Source organism: Emys orbicularis, chromosome 2 (genome assembly GCF_028017835.1).
Source record: "Emys orbicularis isolate rEmyOrb1 chromosome 2, rEmyOrb1.hap1, whole genome shotgun sequence".
NCBI lineage: Eukaryota > Metazoa > Chordata > Testudines > Emydidae > Emys > Emys orbicularis.
In genome coordinates this window covers 144,430,598-144,450,297 of record NC_088684.1, presented here as the reverse complement: position 1 = coordinate 144,450,297, position 19,700 = coordinate 144,430,598, and the positions used below count along the sequence as shown (strand labels likewise).

At 49.5% G+C, this 19,700-nt stretch overlaps 1 protein-coding gene across 1 annotated transcript in view; it reads left to right on the top strand.

Annotated features, from left to right (window-relative positions):
• NUDCD3 (NudC domain containing 3) overlaps positions 1-19,700 on the top strand; it is a 54,475-nt gene that overhangs the window by 21,974 nt on the left and 12,801 nt on the right. The window contains exons 3-4 of the mRNA XM_065399515.1: positions 9,822-9,954; positions 18,011-18,154. Of these exons, the coding sequence (XP_065255587.1) occupies positions 9,822-9,954; positions 18,011-18,154 (277 nt within the window). The remainder of the gene's footprint in view (positions 1-9,821; positions 9,955-18,010; positions 18,155-19,700) is intronic.

Genomic DNA, 19,700 nt, shown 5'->3' with positions numbered 1-19,700 from the left:
GCATCCACCTATGCCCTGGTGGGTTCTGTCACCTTGCCTCTCCCTGAGTTAATTCCAGTCAGGTAACTTGTGTTCAGTAGATGGTCTAGCCGTTTTAGTACTTAGGGGACTGGGGCTGCTTGTGTTTCTGCGTCGCTCAGCAGATGTAGTCCAGGGCCTTTAGAAAAGCTTCTCAGTCCAAACGCTTGTTCGGAAAGACGCTGCAGAGGAGAAGTGCCGAAATGCCAGAGCGTGGCTGAGCATAACAAGCTCCAGTCCCTGCCTGAAACGAAAACAATCGGACTCATTGACATTTACGGAGAGGCCGCTGGACTTGCCAGCTCTGTGATGGATGCCCAGGTTGGCTGGCATCTGGAATCGGCACTGGTAAGTGTCTGACTTGCCGGCCAATAGTTGGCTGCCACCTCCGCAGGTCAGACCAGGGCCAGGGCCGCAGCGGAGGGAGCATTTGCATTCAGGAGAGGGCTGCTGGGGAGGATCAAATTGGATCATCCAGAAGCTTTATAAATAACAGGACTGTTCTCCTGCCATTAAAAACTGCAACATCATTTAGTTCTAGTAACAGCTCAATTCCCTGACAGCCCCTAGCTAATGGAAGCAGAGCAATGTTATTTGCAAAGGCTTTAAACGAGCTGATTTTATTTAATGCTCCCCTAATCCATTGTCTGGGTCTGCTGCCTTTGCCACTTGCTTGGCTGCCAAGTGCCTTGCTTGAGCCAGGTGATGGCTATTAAATGCTGCTAGGGTCTAACTGGCATCAGCTAGCATCTGAGAAGGACAATGGCACAAGGGGTTACACAGCATTAGCTCGTTGGGCTGAGGTGGTGCCCCATCTCCCTCTACCTTCATGCGCAAGAATGATTAGACTGGTGCCTTTCCTCAATCCCTCGCCTTTTCTGGTGGGAGTAGCTAGCCAGAGCATCCTTTTGCTGTGCTGGGGCTTTGTTGTGGGGAGGCGTCAGCCCTGGTGAGAAGCTGCTGGTGCAAGGAGAGCGGTTGACTGCGTTTCCAAATGCTGGTCGAGGCAAGTGCTAGCTGGCATGACCAATGGTGGCTGAGGCAGGGCCGGCAGTTATCAGATGAAAACATAGGCCCTGGTCCGAAAACATGACAGAACGGCAAGCCCAGCTCATTGCACGCGTTCTCGAACCCTGGCGCGCTGCAAAGCACCTCAGGAAGTACAATTATCCTGCGCTTGATGCACTCCAGGCCTGCTGCCTGCCAAAATGCTCATGTGCCAGCTGAAGCATCTCTTATAAAATCTGCCACCTCCTCCCTGATTCATCCCCTTGTTGTCACAATTCAGTGTTTGTGAACTCACAATTAATTACTTTGATGGACGCCGCTCGCTCTAGGCCGCTGTCAGTGAGAAGCGGCCTTTATTTGGCTGTCTAATCATTGAAATAAATGCTGGTCTGTTTGCGCATAGTGTATCTCTGAGGAATGCCATACTTGCTGCTTCCTTATGTGGTTAAGGCGTATGGATGCATCAGACATCATCTTCCTACTAGCTTGTTACTTCGGTGTTGCCTAATGAAATTGTTTTGTGTTTAGCAAGGCTCTTGAGCTTGAGAAAAGCTTCACTTGTCAAAAAGGGTACAGGCTAGTGCTTAGGGCACAGGACTAGCATCCCCCCCAGATCCCCCTGCCTCCGCCACACACTTGTTGTGTGACCTGGGGGAGTACACTTCCCCTCTCTGTTTCCTTATCTGTACCATAGGGATAGTCCCATATAATGGTGAGGCTTAAGTCATTGATTGTAAAGTAGGATGGGGGCCTGTTATGAAACTTACTGTTGATGGCAAAGTGTTCATAGGGTGTGAAAATTGTAATGCCCCCTCCATGTTCCTGAAAGGACTCAACAGATTTTTCTCAGCATTTCCCACCTTTTGACTAAGAACAATCAGAAATTTCATCAGGGGAAACCGTTGGAGAAAGCCAAGTGACCGAACATAGTGTAAGCTAGAATTGGTTGATCAAGACTAAATGCACTTAATGTTGACGACAAACCAGTGATCTGCTCTAAGCTCAGGCTCTTTCAGCCTTTTCTCTATTACCTCTGCTAGGAATGTTCCTCACACATCGCAGGAGAGGCAGAAGAGCCACTATCCCAATGGGCTTCTCTTGGCCAGCACAGGTGTGGTTCTTGACACTCCAAAGGGTAGCGGAACTGACCTGATCAGGGCTGTCCATGTCTTAGCACACCGAACGAGAGCATCTTTCTCCATCCCAGCGTGGTGTCCCTGTCAGGCTGACTCCTGAGAGGGTAGAGAGTGAGAAGTCTGGTGTTTGTGAGCAGGTGTCCCAAATCTGCCAGGAGAGGTCCAAACTGAGCTATCTGATGCCTCTCCATTAACCAGTAACCTGTGCCAGTGCTTAACAAGGAAGGTTGTGGAATCCCTGTCAGTGAAGGTTTTTAAGCACAGGTTAGATGAACACCCGTCAGGGACAGTCTAGGTATAATTAAGGGGGTGGACCAGATGTGAGGGGGTGGACCAGATGACCTTTCTATGATTGTATAATTTCATAGAGCCGTTCCTGGAGCTTTTGTCCCCAAGAGTGGGGGATCTGTTGAGATGGGAGTCTATCGAGAAGAAAATTCCTTCTCTGTGATTCTTGTGGAATGACTTCCCACTCCTTACAGAGCTGAGGGTTCATTCCATCACTTTCTATGTGTGGCAGTAACTTCACTGTCTGCTCTAGGAGGAGCTGCTGGGCTTGCATTCCACAGCAGGGACTGGCATGAAGCTTGCCCTTTGAGCCTGGAATTCCTGTCTAAGGCCTGGGCAGAGTCTGGACCCTGTTTTGACTAGATCTCTAGAGCAGTGGTTCTCAAGCAGGGGTACATGTACCTCTGGTGGTATGCAGAGATGTTCCAGGGGGGTACATCAACTCATCTAGATATTTGTATGTAGCCTATTTTACAACAGGCTACATAAAAAGCACTTGCAAAGTCACTACAAACTCAAATTTCATACAAACAGTGACTTGTTTGTACTGCTCTATATATCATACACTGAAATGGCAGTACAGTATTTATATTCCAATTCATTAATTTTATAATTATATGGTAACAATGAGAAAGTAAACAATTTGTCAGTAATAGTGTGCCTGGGACACTTTTGTATTTTTATGGCTGATTTTGTAAGCAAGTCGTTTTTAAGTGAGGTGCCACTTGGGGGTACACAAGACAAATCAGGCTCCTGAAAGGGGGACAGTCGTCTGGAAAGGTTGAGAGCCACAAGTCTAAAGAACAACAGTTACAGGTAAGTAACAGTCTCCTCCCTTTTTTCCTTCAGCGGCCAGCACTTGCAGTTGGATGGTCAGTTGACCTCCGGGTCTAGGTGGGAGTGGGTCTAGGCATTGGTATTAATGACAGCATAGACGTGTGTTGCAGTCCATAGGAAAGAAAAACAGATTTGCTGCTTCTCGGCGGTGCATTGTTAAAGGTTTCACCTCCCCCAAAATGACACATTGCGAGCAAAAATAGAGCAAGACAGAACACACAGACCCACCCACACCATCCCCACCACCAGGCAGCCAAGTGCAATCAATACCAAACCCTTTATTTTAAAGCTGATGCTTTTTCACCCTCCCTCTCCTCAACCCCACCGCCATCTGCTGCCAGCCATTGCTAGTGTTCCTGTGCCCTAGTGCACTGACCAGCACAGCAGGGGGTGGTAGTCATTGCCAGTCTTCTGCCTAGAGACCAACTGCAGATGTTCCTGAGCTGGCTCCATGACTACCCTGTCCCCTGGGAGATAATCAGTGGGAGGGACTGTTGTTTTCGCTGTGTGATGGCAGGAAAGGCTCTCTCTGGAGGTGGGGCTGGTGCTACTTGATGGCCCTGTTGAAGCAAGACTAGCAGCATGTTTGACCATCAGGGCTGTCTTCCCATGAGCACGTCCAAGTCTCATCCTGGCAGGAGGCAATAATGGAAGAAGCTGCCTTGAGTCCTCTCTGCCCTGGTCACTTTGAAATGATGCAGCCATCCCAGTATTTCTGAGGAGAGGGGATCAGCTGTTCTCTAGCTTATCTTCCCACTCCAGCTAAGAAGCTCTTGCCAGTTACCTTGTGCTGCTAACACAAAGGATCATATAAGCCAAGCAGGGCCAGACCAGGGTGGTGTTTGGACGGGAGGCCTCTGTGGGAAACCCAGGTTGCTGCACGAAATGATGTTGGTGAGTCAGTGAATGGTGCTGTTCTTCTGGGTCAGTACTGAACCCAATGCCCTCCTGTGGTGTTAGCAGGAGCTGTGTTCAAAACTGAGGTCCTGACCACTTCTTTCATTAAAGATCCCCTGTTACCCCTGCACAAGGTTAGGGTGTTAACCCTACTGCCTTGGTAAGTTTCCACTTGCGTAGCTCCATCCTGCCTCTCCAAATCACCCATTTTTAATGTCCTGGCCCAAATTCTGTGCACTGTTGCTGTGCCTTTAGAGACAGCCGCCCTACTCCACCCCAGAAGTGGGTTCACAGATCTCTTACCTGCATTTTGAGGCTGAAAGATTCTGTGGAAAGACAAAGCATTACCTAGTTTGGAGAAGTAATTAGACACCAATGATGGAACTCTGTTCTTCCTAACGCTACCTGTGTTGCAGCCTTGCTGAGAAGGCTTGGGACAGGATTGCTGCTAACTTCCACTTGCCCTGTTGCTGGGTGAGATGGGAGCAGGGGAAGGAAATGGCCATTCTTTGCATTACCTCAGTCTGTAGCATCCCTGTTATGTGAGTCTCTCTAGGAGGCAGCATGGCTTGGTGGCATGAACGCAGGAATGGGAGGGGCTTTGGGCAAGTCACCCTGCCTCAGTTTCCCCATCTGTAAATAGTGGGTAATACTGGTTTACTTCCCCAGGCTGTTGTGAGGCCCAACTCATGGCTGGGCTGCGAAAGTGTGCTCCAGCCAGTCCTAGGTGAGCACTACGTGTCAAGATGACTTCCTTCCTCGGGGCCGTTCGGCTCCAGCACAGTAGCTGCGTTTTGATGAGCTTCAGCTTGTTTGCCCAGTTTTCCCAGCAGAGACGCACTGGTGTCAGTCTGGGAGTGCGACAGCCTGTTCTCTCCAGGCCTCGCAAGCCCTTGTTAAGACTGACCTTTGCCGCAGGAGGGTGACCTCTGAGCACACTCCTTCTCATCTGCCTTGCAAAGTGGCTGCTGCAATTAGAAATGCAGAGCAGCCCTTTAAAAAGCAAACCGCCTTGTCATGCAGGTTGGGGTGCGGAAACAGAACGTGCTAAGTGGAAAGAGAAATGGAGCGGCTGGAGATTTCCTAGAGGGAGGTCATTCTGAAGCCCCTGCTTGTAGATTAAAATGAGATGCGAGCTTTAAGTGACCCAGGAGAGGCCTGTAAACTCGCCTACAATAGTCATGAATAGCTATTCCCCCAGCTTCAGTTTGTGAAATAAAAATCCCAGCCTGCCTTTTGCTAGCTGGTAGGAAGCCCCAGACATTGATCCAGTAATTCTCCTGATGACCCACCTTTCTGATGTCGCCCTCTTTGGTGTATGTTATTTAAATGACAATAATACAATTGTGTTTTATGAGCTACTTGAGTCCCCAAGTAGATACCCTGAGAGGCTGAAGGGGGAAAGCTGATTAGAATGAAACAGGACTGTGGTCCCATTACTTACACAGCCATATGGAATTAAGGTGAAAAAGGTGTGCCGCCTTTGGCTTTTTTCTGATGGATAACGGAAACCTGGAATGTTTGTTTGCTTTTCTGCTTTTATTTTAGAAATATCAGGCACATCAAATTGTCTTTCCTGTTTTTGTAGGATGACTCTGGAGGACCAGAGAACTGGAGCAGCAGCTTTCTCAGCCCTTAGTTGGAGTGGAGGTGTTGCATGTTTCACAGAGAGCTTTTTCTCCCCGCTGTTTGTTAAGGGTTTGAGTTAAATAGGCACTAACCAAAAAGACCCTCTCCGAATTTGAAATTGCCTGACCCTTTCTCAATAGCTCTTGTAATGTCCTCATTCCACTATCTCTCCAGCGCTCGCCCTTCAGCAAAGCCAGATAAATTGAGACCTGATTATTTCTGCTGCAAACAAGCAAGCAGGACCCCTACTTTTTTTTAAACCCCTTTGCCCTCCTCCCCCCACCACCGCCGGGCTGTCTTTATACTTCAGAGGGCCAAATGCGATTCCCTCCCTTTATAAAAAAGCATTGAGAATGGAGGAATTGATTTGGGTAATGCAGAGCCTGACTCTGGATATGGGGGATCACCCCACAGATTGGTGACTTATTACAAAAGGGATTTATTTGATGAATAACCACCGCTGTTTTCAGTAACCCTTATGCAGCACACTAGCTCTCTTCCCTCATGGGTGGGTAAGAAACATGGGTCTCTCTATATACCTCAGCTACTTCTATAACCACCCATTGACGTAGTATCTGAACCCCTCGTGATCTTTAATGCAGATGGAGACCTGAGGCCCAGAGAGGCTAAGTGACTTGCCCAAGGTCTCACAGGAAGTCTGTGGCAGAGCAGAGGAATTGAATCTGGCTCTCCAACAGCCCAAGCTAGCATCCTAACCACTTGACCATCCTTCCTCTCCCCATGAAGCATGTGGGTGTATGGGGTAACCATAAAGTGCTTTTTCAGACAGTTCTATTGAGGCATTCTCCTTGCATGGCAACATGACAGTCCAGAGTCTCGTCTGTAGCGGTAGCTGCTGCTGACACCAGGACCCTGAGTTGAAATTGATTTTTTGTTTTTTTCACGCTGTGCAGGTATCTGAAGTGATCACGTGGCTTGGAAATCATTAGCCAGTTTGCCCTCCCAAGATGAGTCTGCCGGTCGTGGGCGAGGGTGTTGTGGGGCGTCTGAAATCTTCCCCTGCGCTTTCATTTTCTATTTGTCCCCCAGTGCTTTCGGTTCCTGAAATCTGTAGGCGGTTTTGGAAGCTGGCAGCTGGAACCAACCAGCAAGAACGCTGGTTCTCTGCTGCCATGCCAACCCCGTCTCCATGGAAATGGAGGCCCAATGGGCGAACACCAGGCAAATCAAACTTTGTCAAAGTGTTTCAATACCCTCCTTAAATCTCTGCTCTGGTCCATTTCCACAGGGACAGGACATAGCAACAAGCAACTGAGCTTGCAGAGCTCAGACCCCGCAGCTGCTGCCTTGTGTGCGCCCCTTGGACCTGGTGCTCTCATTGGTTAATTTCAGCAAGTGGTTTCAAAACCACTGCTTTAATAAGACTGGTGACATCTTATTTTTACCCCTTGAACTCTTTAAAAAAAAAAAGAAAAAAAAAGCCTAATTTAATTAAAATCTGTGTCTCTTATATAATCTTCAGCATGCAGTTCTGCTGGAAACCACCCACACTTGGTTGGTTGAAGGCCTAGCAGTGCGTGGGTGCTTGCATGGGGGATAGGTCCCTTGGGTGGGCCGTCTTGTGGGCCCGTTACATTACCTGTTACATAACTCACTGCAGCCCTTGTTTATATTAATCAAGATCGAAGACTAGGTACGTGTCAAAACATTTTAAAATAACTCAGACTTTTGTTAGCGCTGCAGCTATGTTTAGAAACGATTTTTAAAAAAACCAAACCCTTCCTGTGAGATTAAAAAGAAAGCGATTTTATCTGACAGTGATTTAAAGGGACGTTTACAAGTTAGGAATCTCATTTCCCGCTGAAAATTCTATGGATTACTGTTATAAATACCCCATAAGATTCCTATAGCTATGAAAACAATTGTTTGTTTTTCTTTAGTGTGTTCCCCTTATGCACTGGCAACTGTTTTGCGTGGAGTTACTTTCACTGTTTTGTTGGTCAGTTACGCATCCTGTCTTATGCACTAGCTGATCTCACCGCTGTGCGGCCAGTCCCATGCCTGCTCTGCTTCTGACTGGGGTAGAGGGCTGGTGTGCATACTTACTGTGCCCCTCACACCTTGCAGAAGGGTGTTTACCGGTAATAACAGCTGCAAAACTGAAACGGAGAAGTCAGCAAACAGGCCTGTGCCCAGAGAGGAAGGAGAGGGTGCGTTCAAGCGTATTTGGTGCTGCCACTCTTCCCTGCTGGATAGACCCTTGCAAATATCACAGGGGAGCAGAAAACACCTTTTGCAAATCAACGTTTTATAAAGGAATTTAGGTAAATAATTGTTTCCGCATTGTTTAAAAGGGGCTCCTCAGACTCTTGAATCGTTTAAATTGTCAGTAGGAATTTTTTCAATGTACCGGTGTCCATTTAGACAGGTAATCCTGAGCTACAGGTCCCAAAATGCTCCTCTACTGCACCAGTTCTTAAAAAAACCACCACACAACAAAACTGTTAGCTCAGACTATGACAACTCTTCAAGCATCTTACTAGGCAAATCTTGCCGTCATCTCTATATTAGAAACCCATCAGAGTCAAGGCACTTAATGTTTGTTTCCTAAACACTAATTTCCTCATATGGCAGTTAGCTTTAGGGTGGGTTTTTTTTGTTTGTTTGTTTTTTAAGGGGAATGCAAAAGAAAAATAAGACCTGAGTGTAGTCCAGATTCTGATGCCGAAGCTCCTGTCTATCTAACCAGGCTTGGGGGTGGGCTGGGGGGAATCAGGTAACCCAGATTCCATTAATTTTAAAAATCCTCTTTCTCCCTCTGTGGAATTCTCCTCCTGGTACTTCCTGGCTCAGCAAAATGATCTCAGAACGCAAGACCGCAAATACCAGGTGCCTTTTTTGCAATCTATGGCATTAATTATGTCAGAGTGAAGCATTCTGGGATATCTTCACTGAGCCCAGGGATACCAACAAAGAATGTTAAAAAGTTAGTCAAAGCTGGTGCATGGGGTCTCTGCACTAGATTCTGGGTGGGCTTCCCTCATTCTTCCCTTTTATTTTGAAGTTCCCCTTTGAGTAACACAGAGGAGAAATGTTTAAAGGGGCGATGCTGTAGTCATGTTTTTGGGGAGGGGTTCTAGCTGTAGCCCCCATCAGCTATGCATTGGCTATAGCCCACCTTCTCTTTCCAGCTGTTCTCATACTGCCCAGTCTACTTCCTTCTGGCCAGCTACCTCTGTGAGCACCTCTCTCTGGTCTGGCCAGGGCAGGCAGGTAGGCTGTGTGGACATGGTGGCTTCTTCTGTACCACTCCGTAGAGTGGCGGCAGGTCAGGAAGGCTATGCTAAAGGACAGCAGCCTGTGTCCACCATTGTGGTGTCTCCCTTGTCGCTGGCTTCATCCAGTTCAGCACCTTGTAAGTAGCCAAAGGAAATCTGAATATTCCTTAGAAAAATCCCAGTTTGCCTCCGTTCACCAGTTCCTCTCTCCTCATCGGGTTGTCATGTTCCCACGTGTGCTGAGGTCACTGGGTCAGGCTAGACATGCCTTGGCTGGTAATAGTCTTTGTCTGGCGGCTGCATGGAGGTTGGAGACAGAGGGGCCTGGACGCACTGCGTGCTGATCCCTTTGCACATTTACAGTCATTCCTTCCTAGGTTGGCCATGGGAGTTTCTGCTGCAAACACAAGTGGGGAAAGGCACCGGTATTAGAGACATTGAGTCTACCTGGGCCATTAATAAGCAGCAAACTGGCAAGGCAGGTGACACCCCTCTCTCCGCACAAGGGGTCCTGGGGCTGGGGAAGACCTGTGGGAGCCTGGAGCTGTTTCAAACCTGTTCCCTTAGCAGGTGTCCCCAGCGAAGAGAGGTCCCAGGGAGTGGGCAGCAGAGTGCCTGTCAAGTCGCTCTTCGGTGCTCCTTGCTCTGCCTCCAGTTAGCCGATTACAGGCACAGCACTCTCCATCTGCCTCGCCCAGCGTGTCCTGGTGTTTCCTGCTCGCTGCGTGCCGAGCCACTTGACACCTGCCATCTCGCTCTTTCCCCTCAGGAAGCAGGAGCAGTTCCAGACCAACCCTGACAGTTACAATGGAGCCGTGCGAGAGAACTACGCCTGGTCCCAAGACTACAGCGACCTGGAGATTAAAGTGCCGGTGCCCAAGCACATTGTGAAAGGCAGGCAGGTAATGAGCACCCGTGCTGTCAGCCTGTGACGGGTGACGAGCTCCCCATCGCCCCAGCCTGCCAGTGTGTTGCTTCTTAGCAGCTCTAATTGCCTGCAAAGCGATGCTGAACTGTGATGGAGCAGGCGTGCGCATGCTAGGGGTGCCCCACTGAAGGCCATGCCTGATTCCCTTTCAGTGCAGCAGAATGCAGCTGCCTCCTCTCACGCAGGCATGCGTGGCCTGTGCAGACGCTGATCCCCTGGCTTGATCAGCGCACCCTACCCCTGCAGACCCCAGACGCTGCCTCAGCTTCCCGGGAGGAATACAATGACATATTTCCTCTTTCTTCTCCACTCCCCCTCGCTTGAAACCCAGATGCTGCCTCTGAGTGGCTACATTATACACACACACACACTGAAACCCAGACCTTGCCTCCAAGCTGAGGCTTCCTAAGGAAACACATTATCCAAACTGGTGTAATTAAAGGCCAGGTCGTCCCGCACGAGGTCCCCGTTTCTCTCAGACTGCCCCGTGGCTCGCTGCTCTGAAGCTTTATTTTGTGCTGCTGTAAGAGAGCTGCCTGCAGGGTGGATTCAAACAAGTGCAGCTCATGTGACTACAGCTGAGGCATGCGGCAGAGTGGCCTGCTTCATTTCACCCCAGACTGTTTTCCTTGGACTCCCAAGGGAATGGGAGCTGGGTTTCGTGAATGAGGCAGCTGCCTTTGACGATCCGATCCCCCTCCCCTGTTCTCCCTGCTCGCTTAGCGCTTGTGGGGAAGCCCTGCCTTTTTGAATGTGAGTTGATCTGACAATATTGTCAGGTGGGTGGATGGAGGGGTTTTTTAACCTGGCAGAGACCCACTGGCAAGTGACCTGCAGGAAAATCTACAGGTAGCTGTAGCTGCCCTTCCTCCTCCACGCTTCCTGCCCTGTGAGCATCTCATTGCTGGGCTGGACAGTGGGTTTGGGGTAGCTAATGTAAATTACAACCCTCTTTGGTTTGTTCCAACTCTGTGATCTTATTGGTGGGGGTGGGTTCGGGGGGGGGGGTGTACACAGACAGACTGGCTGTTCGAGCCAGAGGTTTATTTTTACTTTCCGTTGTCCTAGAAGCCTTTAAAGAGGCCCCCACCGACTTTGTATTTTTCCATTTGGGAAATATGTTTTTTTTTCCCCTTCCCCTCTGTTTTCAGGGCAGCTGAAATGAGCACAGTCGGTTTTGTTCACCAACTTCAACCTACATAGCTCTGTATCCGAAATAGCTTTGTTTGTGCATCAACATAATTGACAGTGGCAGCACAGACGTAGGCAGAATGTAGTTTGCTGCTGCGGGGCCAGCAGGGGGCGCCCAAGACACCCTTTTTGTATAGGGTCTATAAAATGAAACAGAACCATTTCTTGCTAGGTCTGAGAAAACAACACCTGCTTCTACCTTGTTTTGCAGTGAGGGGCTTTTCCTCTTCGGGAACAGCCTTCAGGCCAGTGAAGTTCTGGGCCTGACTTGAAAGCACAGTGCTGTCTGCATATGGTGCCAGCTTGAAGGAGCAGGGTCCTCGCGTGGGAGGTCCTGCACTCTGGTACTTCATGGGTGCACTGCAGAGCCACCCTTCATGCTGATGGTGCTGGATCCTCCAACCCCCTTTTGCATCATGAGCTGAAGGCTGCTAGCAACTAGAGAAGGGACAGGAGAGAGAGAGAGAGAGAGAGAGAGGAACGGGTTAGTGTTCACTCTGCTTAGAAGAAAGAGGGGCAGAAAGAAACCTCTGGCTTGTCGTTCTTTTCTTTTTCTTTTTCCCTCCTTTCCTTTTAATGAGCATCCCAGCATGACCTTGGGGGTGACCCTGCTGTCCCTGGCAGCAGAGTTTGATGGCTGATATAGTCACTTCATGTTATTTTTTAGCTCAGTTTACATTACTTCTCCTTTCCCTGCATGCAAATACGTTTGCCAGATGTCAGCCCGATTCCACTGCAGAGACTAATCTTGGTAATCAGGAAACTGAACTGGCTTAAAGATGGTCTCTCTCTCCCAGAGCTGGTTGGCTAGATTGTGATTAGGAAAGCCCAACGCGACCTGCTCACAGATGCTCCCGGCTTGTGCCACGTTCTCTTCAGATCTCACAAACGAAGGTGGATGGGAGACCACCTAGGATCTGTAAGAGTGGTGTTGGTGACTTGTTAGGGGTGGTCTCCCCTGTAAGCTGGTTCTGAGTCAATTCCCCAGCACAATGCAGGAGGTGCTGTGTGGCTGAAGGTGCTGTCTTTTAAATGAGATGTAAAATTGAGCTCCCAGTGACTGGTGTTCCTTAACGTTCTCAAGACATTTATTGCAAGGGTCAAGGTGTAAGCGTCTTGTCCAGATTCCACCTCCTCTTCTTCCTCTCCAAACACCCCTGCAGGTTCAACTGGATTTGAGCTCTCTTCATTTATTGTCCTACACAATTGTGTAGTGACGCCGCATGCTGTTAAACAGCTGGCCTGGCCCACCACAGAAGTGGCTGCATTTCAGTGGTGGGTCAAGTAATCTCTGTTTTCGCCCTCATCTACCCCACGGAGGGGTTGAATCTGAATGAATGTTTCCAAGTGTTCTGATGCTTTCGGAAGAGGATATAGTTTACGGCACTCGGGCCTGAATGGAGTTGTACTCATGCAGGTAGCTGCTCTACAAGCTTTCCCACAGCACCGTGCCGAGGTTTAGATGGGAGGAAGGAGTTCTTACTTCTGCACGGGAGAATATGCCTGGCTGGGCTGCTGCACAGCCCTACGATTTCATATTTCTCCTCTCTAATAACATTGGCCAGGTGGCATGTGTGTGACCACAGGCATGGCCCTCTGCTGCAGGAAGGGGTGTCCTGGGGATAGGCAGGGTTAAGAAGGGGTTGGCTGGGGGAGGGAAACAGGAAGTGACACCATTCGTGTCTTTTCATCCAGTCCTGGTCCCCCGGCACAGAAACTGCAGATCTTTCTAACCTGCAGCACCGCCACATTCCCTGCTGTGGGCAAAGGCCCTGGGAGGATTGGAGTGAGGCCACCAGTCTGCGAGCTGTGTGGCTGTGAGCTAAGCTGTGGCTGACCCCAGCTGTTCAGAGGTGACAGTAACATCTGAATCATCAGTCGTGGGTTTCTAGCATGCACTCCCCTTGTCAGACGACGGCTGTAGTGAAGCGGTTCACACACATGGTAATGTCACCCTCTCTTTCATCTATCCAGTGTCATGGAAGCAACTACATAGCTAAGGTTGCAGCTGAGTTTTCATTTAAACCAGATCTTGACCCACTCTAAAATCCACAAAAACGTCCGTATCTCCATCAAAATTGATAGGCTAGGTCAGGGGTCAAAGTATAATTTTTCTACCAAATTTGACAGTAAATGGACATAGGATTTGTGAATGACGGCATCTTGCAAACTGGAAGTGTTCACCCATGTTCTACAAATAAGCTTACTCTTTTCCTACTTGGTAGGAAAAAAGCTGAAGTAAAGTGAGATTAAAATGCACTTCACTGGGCTTTCTTGGCTGTGAACTAGTGCCCAGCACCAAAGATGATTTAAAATCTCATTTTAAACATGATTAACTTTTGATTTAGGACGGTTGCTATGGCATTTTGGCTCAGGCAAGCTTAAATGTAGCTGTCCCTGGACTGTCCCTGGAGGAGCAGCAGCTGGAGACTGGGAGGATAGAGGTTCCTCTCTCTCACCGTGAACTCTGATTGAGTGTAGCCCCCCTCCCCTCCCATCACATTAGTATGAGTGCCTCCCCAGAACTTGAACATAGAAATAACAACGACAAATCTTTCTTCCTTCCCAGCCTGTAGGAGAAATAGCTGGATTAGTTCATAGGTTTTTTGTTTGCTTGCTTGCTTGGTGTGGGTGTGTGTGGGTGTATTTGTGTGTGAAGAAATTATTGGGGCTGAAAGCGACATGGAAGAGCTGAGTTCTGAACTCAGCAAGGCCCACAGTCATTCTGCTCTCTTGTGGGAGTTGGTTTCATAGTCTAGGCACGGCTCCGGTGAAAGTTCTGTCTCCTGCACCCTTGCGTCCCATCTTCCGTGACTCCAGTGGAATGGAGTTGTCATGGGAAGTTGTGGTGGTGGGGGGGAGAGGCAGCTAGGACAATCCAATGGGGGACTTTGAGCATCAGGGACAGAGACCTTGAATCGCTCTCTATATTTAATGGGGTGGAACTGCAGAGAGAGGAGCCGGGAGGTGATGAGATCACGGTGACCTGAATTGCTAAGCAGACTGGTTGCTGTGTTTTGTGTTCGTTGGAGCTTCCTCAGGCCGTGTGGCTTCATTCTGGATATGAATTGAAATCATCAAGCCTAGAAGTCTCCAAATGCCTGAGTCCTTGTGGCCAAGAGTGTGCGTGTTTGGATGGGGCACGATCATCTGGCCCATCGCAGGTGCAGGTGTGGCATTTCTGCAGCTACTTGGACATCCATGAGCCCAGAGGAGCTAAAAAGGGCCCCGAGGCTCCAGGCCAGCTTAACAATCTGAAGGGCTGATGCGCTCAACAGTGGGGGAAATCTTAAAACCACAACTTCTTCCCACCAACATCGCTTCAGTCTTGCCTAGCTGCAGTTTAGCAGCTGCTCTGAATCCAGGGGCTGGTTTTGGCTAAGCACTGAAATAGCTGGGAGGTGGGGCTGCAAGCCCTTCAGGAATGTAATCATGTATTTCTTTTCCGTCAAGGTGGCCTCCCTGGTAGCCATCACCTCTGCCCAGAAGGCATCAGACTGTAGGGTCTGATCTACTGAGGAACGCTACTGCACATTCTGCAGTAATGGTGTGGTTCTTCGAGCAGAGTTGGGCTGTATCCCAAAAATTAACTCATTGAGCCTAGAAAATTGTGCTCCCTGCTTTGTCCAAAGCCATCTTGCCCAAGAGAACAGCTGGTTTAGAGCCTTCAAGATCTACATCCACTGCACGCAGGAGTCCCAAGTTCAATGCTCTATTTATTCTTTACCATCTGGCATCTACAAGGAAAAAAAGTATCAAAATCTGCTGTTTCAAGATGGTTAAAATGGTGCATCCATGAGGCCTACAAGTCAGAGTGTCTCTGTCCAGCAACCAGCATCCAAGCCTACTCTCTGAGAGCGGTAGCAGCCTCTGATGCACCACGTTAAGCCTCAGCAGGTGCTGCCTTTGGTAGGAGGGCGCGCCACGTTGTGCCATCCCAGGAGTAGAGAAGGAATTTAAAACCCTGTCGTTCTGTTTGCTCTGAACCCTCCCTGAAGGTGTACTGCTATAAAAATCCCATTCGTTAAAGGATCTGTGCAACTAGTGGAATAGGAAAACTTATTCTGATGTATTGAAAATTTCCTTTCTCTGAGTTCCAAGGTCTACAGCTCCGACCCTCCCTTGTTTAGAGTATTTCTTTGGCCTGCTTGGCTCATTGATTAGTTTGTGACGGTATGTTCTGCTGTTGGAACTCAAGTTCATTGTTGTGTGTATAAGCTTGTTTGGAAATTTCAGTCCACAGGGGATATTATCCTGTGCTGTGGAAACAGTTTCAACTTGTGCATTCTTTGGTGTGGTTGGCCAAACCTTCCCATATCAATGACTGACAGGTCTGGTTTTGACTATGTATATTCAGGCTGAGAGCCCATTGGTTAATGGATCTGTGTCCTTGTAACTCGGAGAGGAAATTTCCAATAAATGTTCTTATTCTGGGAGCCTAATTGTGTTGTATCAGGGTCTCTCTTGTCTTTAGCCCATGAGTGCTTATAGATCCAGAGCTCCCCCAATGAAACAGCAAGTCACGTCCGTCTGGGGAATCCTGCTGCCATATCACTTAACAGATCAGCTTGGATTGCCTCTCCATCCGCTTTGGGTCTCTCCACAATCTCCGCAAACTCTCCCCCCGGCTGTACCCTGCCCTATAGTCTCTAATAGGTGTCATTTCAAATACGAGAAGCCATACTCCATTGACTTTATTAAAAATAATACTGCTTTCCTGGCATGCTCACCACCTCCTGGCATCTTCCTGAGGCTGATCTTCTTTGAAACATTGCTGTAAACTTCTCAGGTCCTGGGCACACTTATCCTGGCCTTGTTACTGCCCGCTGTCTGGTTGTTCCTAAGAGGTCACTTGGAGAAGTACATCCAGCCTCAAGTGGCTTCTCTTTTAGCCACCTCAGACTAAAGAGATTGCAGGCTTGTTTAAGGATTCATTTGTTTGCTGAACTGTGGCTAAATCACTGACCTCCGCTTTGGAGGCTTATTCTGTGCCATGCTGTGGGAGCAGTACCCTGCAGCACTAATTCTGCTTAGAAACTGCCTGTTGTTAAACCTCTGACAGCTCCTGTCTTCCCTCAACTCTGAGAGTTACGAACAAAAGGGGCCAGGCTGAGAGTCCTTGAGGCTGAAAGCCCTCTGTCCACGGAGCAGCAGCCGGGCTCTCTTCACAACCCCCTTCCGGAAGGCCTTCGCCCTGCCTTGGAGGGGCTCATCTCCAGGGGTGAGAAAGGAAGCTGGCTCCGTGGCGTGGCCTCTCTGAGAGGCTACGTGGGACGTGGATTCCCTCAGCTCAGTTCACAAAGGCCCACAAACATCTGTCAGATAGAATTTTGCTTCCAGTCATGTCTGCCCTGGGCTGGATCGAAACAGGAGACTTAGTGCTGTTACCGGTCCCCTGAGCCAGCCAGTTCTCCCAGTTCCTTTGTTCCTGAATTCCCCTTTGGCTCCTCTCAACGGGCCTTTTGTTTGATTTAGAGACTCCACTCAGCTTACACGTGGGTATTTTAGATACATCCGTCTTGCACAGTCTGGGGTGAGCAGTATTTAAGCTTAGTGGCTCTTGCTTTCCCTGTTTTCCCCTTCCATTGTGTGCACTGGGTGTTCTCAGGTCCTCTCCAAAACTTGACAGGGACCTGTCAGAAGTGGCTCATTTTTTGGTTTTATCTCTGTGGCATCTATCAAATGCAATTGTGGTGCAGTCCCTGACTGGAGCAGCTTCAGTCTATCTCCTGCCCGCACTGAGTCACTAGAAATCACCTAGGTAATGGATAATGTAAGAACATTTCAAATGAGAACTGCAGAGCAAAATCTGGGGGAACTCTGGGAGAGTGTTCAGGCAAATCTAGCGGTAACCCCCTCGCCTCAGCGCTAAGGCAGTGTTTGAAAGATGGGGCAGTTCCCTTTCCTGAATATGTTTTTATAGAGGGAGAGCCGGGCTCCCCCCAGATCCCTTTCTTCAGTGACTGCAGCTTGAAGCTGGGGAAGAAAGAACAGATGGTCTCTTCTGAGACTGAAAGTAACACCACTCCATGAACCAAGCCAGCAGTTGCCTCCACCTCCTTTGGGAAGAAGCATGTCCCCTCCACAGCAGGTCTGATCAGGGTCTCCCATATGGCAGCATTGCTGCTGTGTGAGGGACCTGGCCTCATTCCTGTAGAGGGCATGCCAGGAATAAAACCTTTCTTGACTTTGCTGTCAGCGCTGTCTCTTTGCTTCCATTTCCTGCCCTGTCCTAATATGTGCTGTAGCAGGGGCAGCGGGCCATGTTCTGCCCCCACACACGTGACCCACATGCTCTCCAAGCCCTACCACGGATGCAGCAGGAGGCATAGGACCCACCCAAGATCACAATTTTCATGCTGTTCTTCGGGTTGATTCTGGAATCTCCATCAGTTGCAGGTGTCGACGTTAAAGCACATGCCAAGCTGTCTTCTCCCCCCACCCCCAAACCCAGCAAGTATGCCTTGTCTTTAGCACAAGAATGAAGAATTCAGGGAGGGAGAGAGAGAGAGAGAGACACTTCAACCCTGTGGAATCCTTCGCAGAATAGAAATCCCCTCCTCATTCCCCCTGTTCTGAAAGCTGGGGCATGCACTCGAACTGCAGCAATAGCAAAGGGCACATGAAGAAGTCCCCAGTAGAGTAAATGACTGCACATACGTGGTTTTCCATCTCCCTGAAGCTGTGGCAGGATTCCCAGCCTCCGTGCTATATAAAGAGCTGATTGCTTTCCTCTCTCTCATCCCCAATGAGTGCACTCTACCCCCCCGCCCCAGCAAACACAGGGGAGAAAGCAGGAGGGAATGTCCCTTTTGATTTCCTTGTCTCTGTGCTTCCAGGTGTCGGTGGATCTCAGCAGCAGCTCAATTCGCGTGGCCGTGCTGGAGGGGAGCAGCCAGCGTGTCCTCGTGGAAGGGAGACTCACCCACAAGATCAACACGGAGAGTTCCCTATGGAGTCTGGAACCAGGGAAATGCATCTTGGTAAGAGCAGCCTCTTTTGGGCACCCCCTTCTCGCAGTCACCCAGCGGGAGAGCGGGAGCAACATGCACATTGGCTTTGTGTGTCCTTGCCCTTTGACCAAGAAGCAGCCATCTGCGAAGCCAGGGTGGTAGCAGCCTTTGCCAAATCAAGGGGCCTGACTTGGCTCTACCAACCAAATGCTAAATCGATCTCTTCCCTCCCTCTGCAAATGACTCACACTTCCACTTCCCACCACATCCCTTCACTGGCTGTTCCAACAGCACGTTCGAACTCCCCACCCCTCTGCCCTGGCTTCTACTGTCTCTCCTCTCTTGCCCCTGAGCTCGGCTTGCTCTGCTCACCTTTTTGGGTACGTCTCTCCTTTCCTGTGCCTGGAACCCCAGCGCTCCTCGTTCTTCTCCTTCAGCTCCCTCCTTGAATCCTGCTGGCTCTCCCCTCTGCTGTCTGCTCCGGTCTTGCCCGACCTCAATCACCACTTAAACATGTGTCCGTGATCCACCGCTCTGTACTGTGAATCACGTGATTCCTTCCAGCCCTCCCCTCCCTCTGTCTCTCCCCCGTCCTGTCCTGTGTCATCTTATTTAGACTAGAAGTTCATTGAGGCAGGGACTGTGTCTCTCCCCTGCCTTAACCTGTGATGTGCCGTGCACAGTTGTGGCGTTGTATTAATACTTATTAGAGATGAGCATTAGTTGGCACAAGGGGTGGGAGCTGTGGTCCCTGCTAATCCGGGTGCTCTGAGCTCTGCCCCTTTATTTTGAGAGCGGTAACTGGGCAATTCTGCAGACTTAACCAACTGGCAGCTGATTAAAGGGAGGACTTCACATTGTTATCACATTTCCAGTGCGTACTAGCAGTCAGTGCCCAAACGTCACCGCGGTGGTCTTGCTTCCCAGCCTGCGGCAGCCTCATCCAGAAGAGGATCCCCAGGGCCCTGTCCACGTGGTAGTTTTGTCAGCGCTATCTTGCTTAGGCTTTTATCTCGCTGCCCATCTCTGTAATACATGGGCACCTTCCACATAAAATCCATAGCAATAACCAAGTGCATAGTGGATTTCATGGAGTCTCTGGCATGTCTCCTTTCTGGGGTCAAAACTCTACTTGGAGGAAGGGTTTGCATTTGTTTGTTTACATTTTATTAATTTCCTCTTTTTTGATTGGTTGGGGCATAGGAGAGGCGGGAGGGTGGGGGGTGGGGGGCTGGGAGCAGGAGGGGGGCGGAGGGCTGGGGAGGTAGGAGGGGGGGTTGGGGCAGGGGGCATAGGGGCAGGAGAGAGGGGTTGGGGCCGGGGGCATGGGGCAGGGGAGCCAGTGTTGAGTGTCCTTGCTGTTCCTGCTATAGTTTGTAGGACTGGTTCTTGCAGACTGTTCTGGAGCTAGTGACTTTGCTGGCAGGGCTAGCCTGTGTGGAGTGACAAGAGCTTTCCTTTTCAATGGCCATTGAAAACCATCGTTAGCCTGGGGAGAGCCTAAGCTGAAGTGGGTGTAAATGCCCATTTAAAAAAATTGCTTTCCCTCCGCTGATCTTGATCCAGCAGAAGTTAG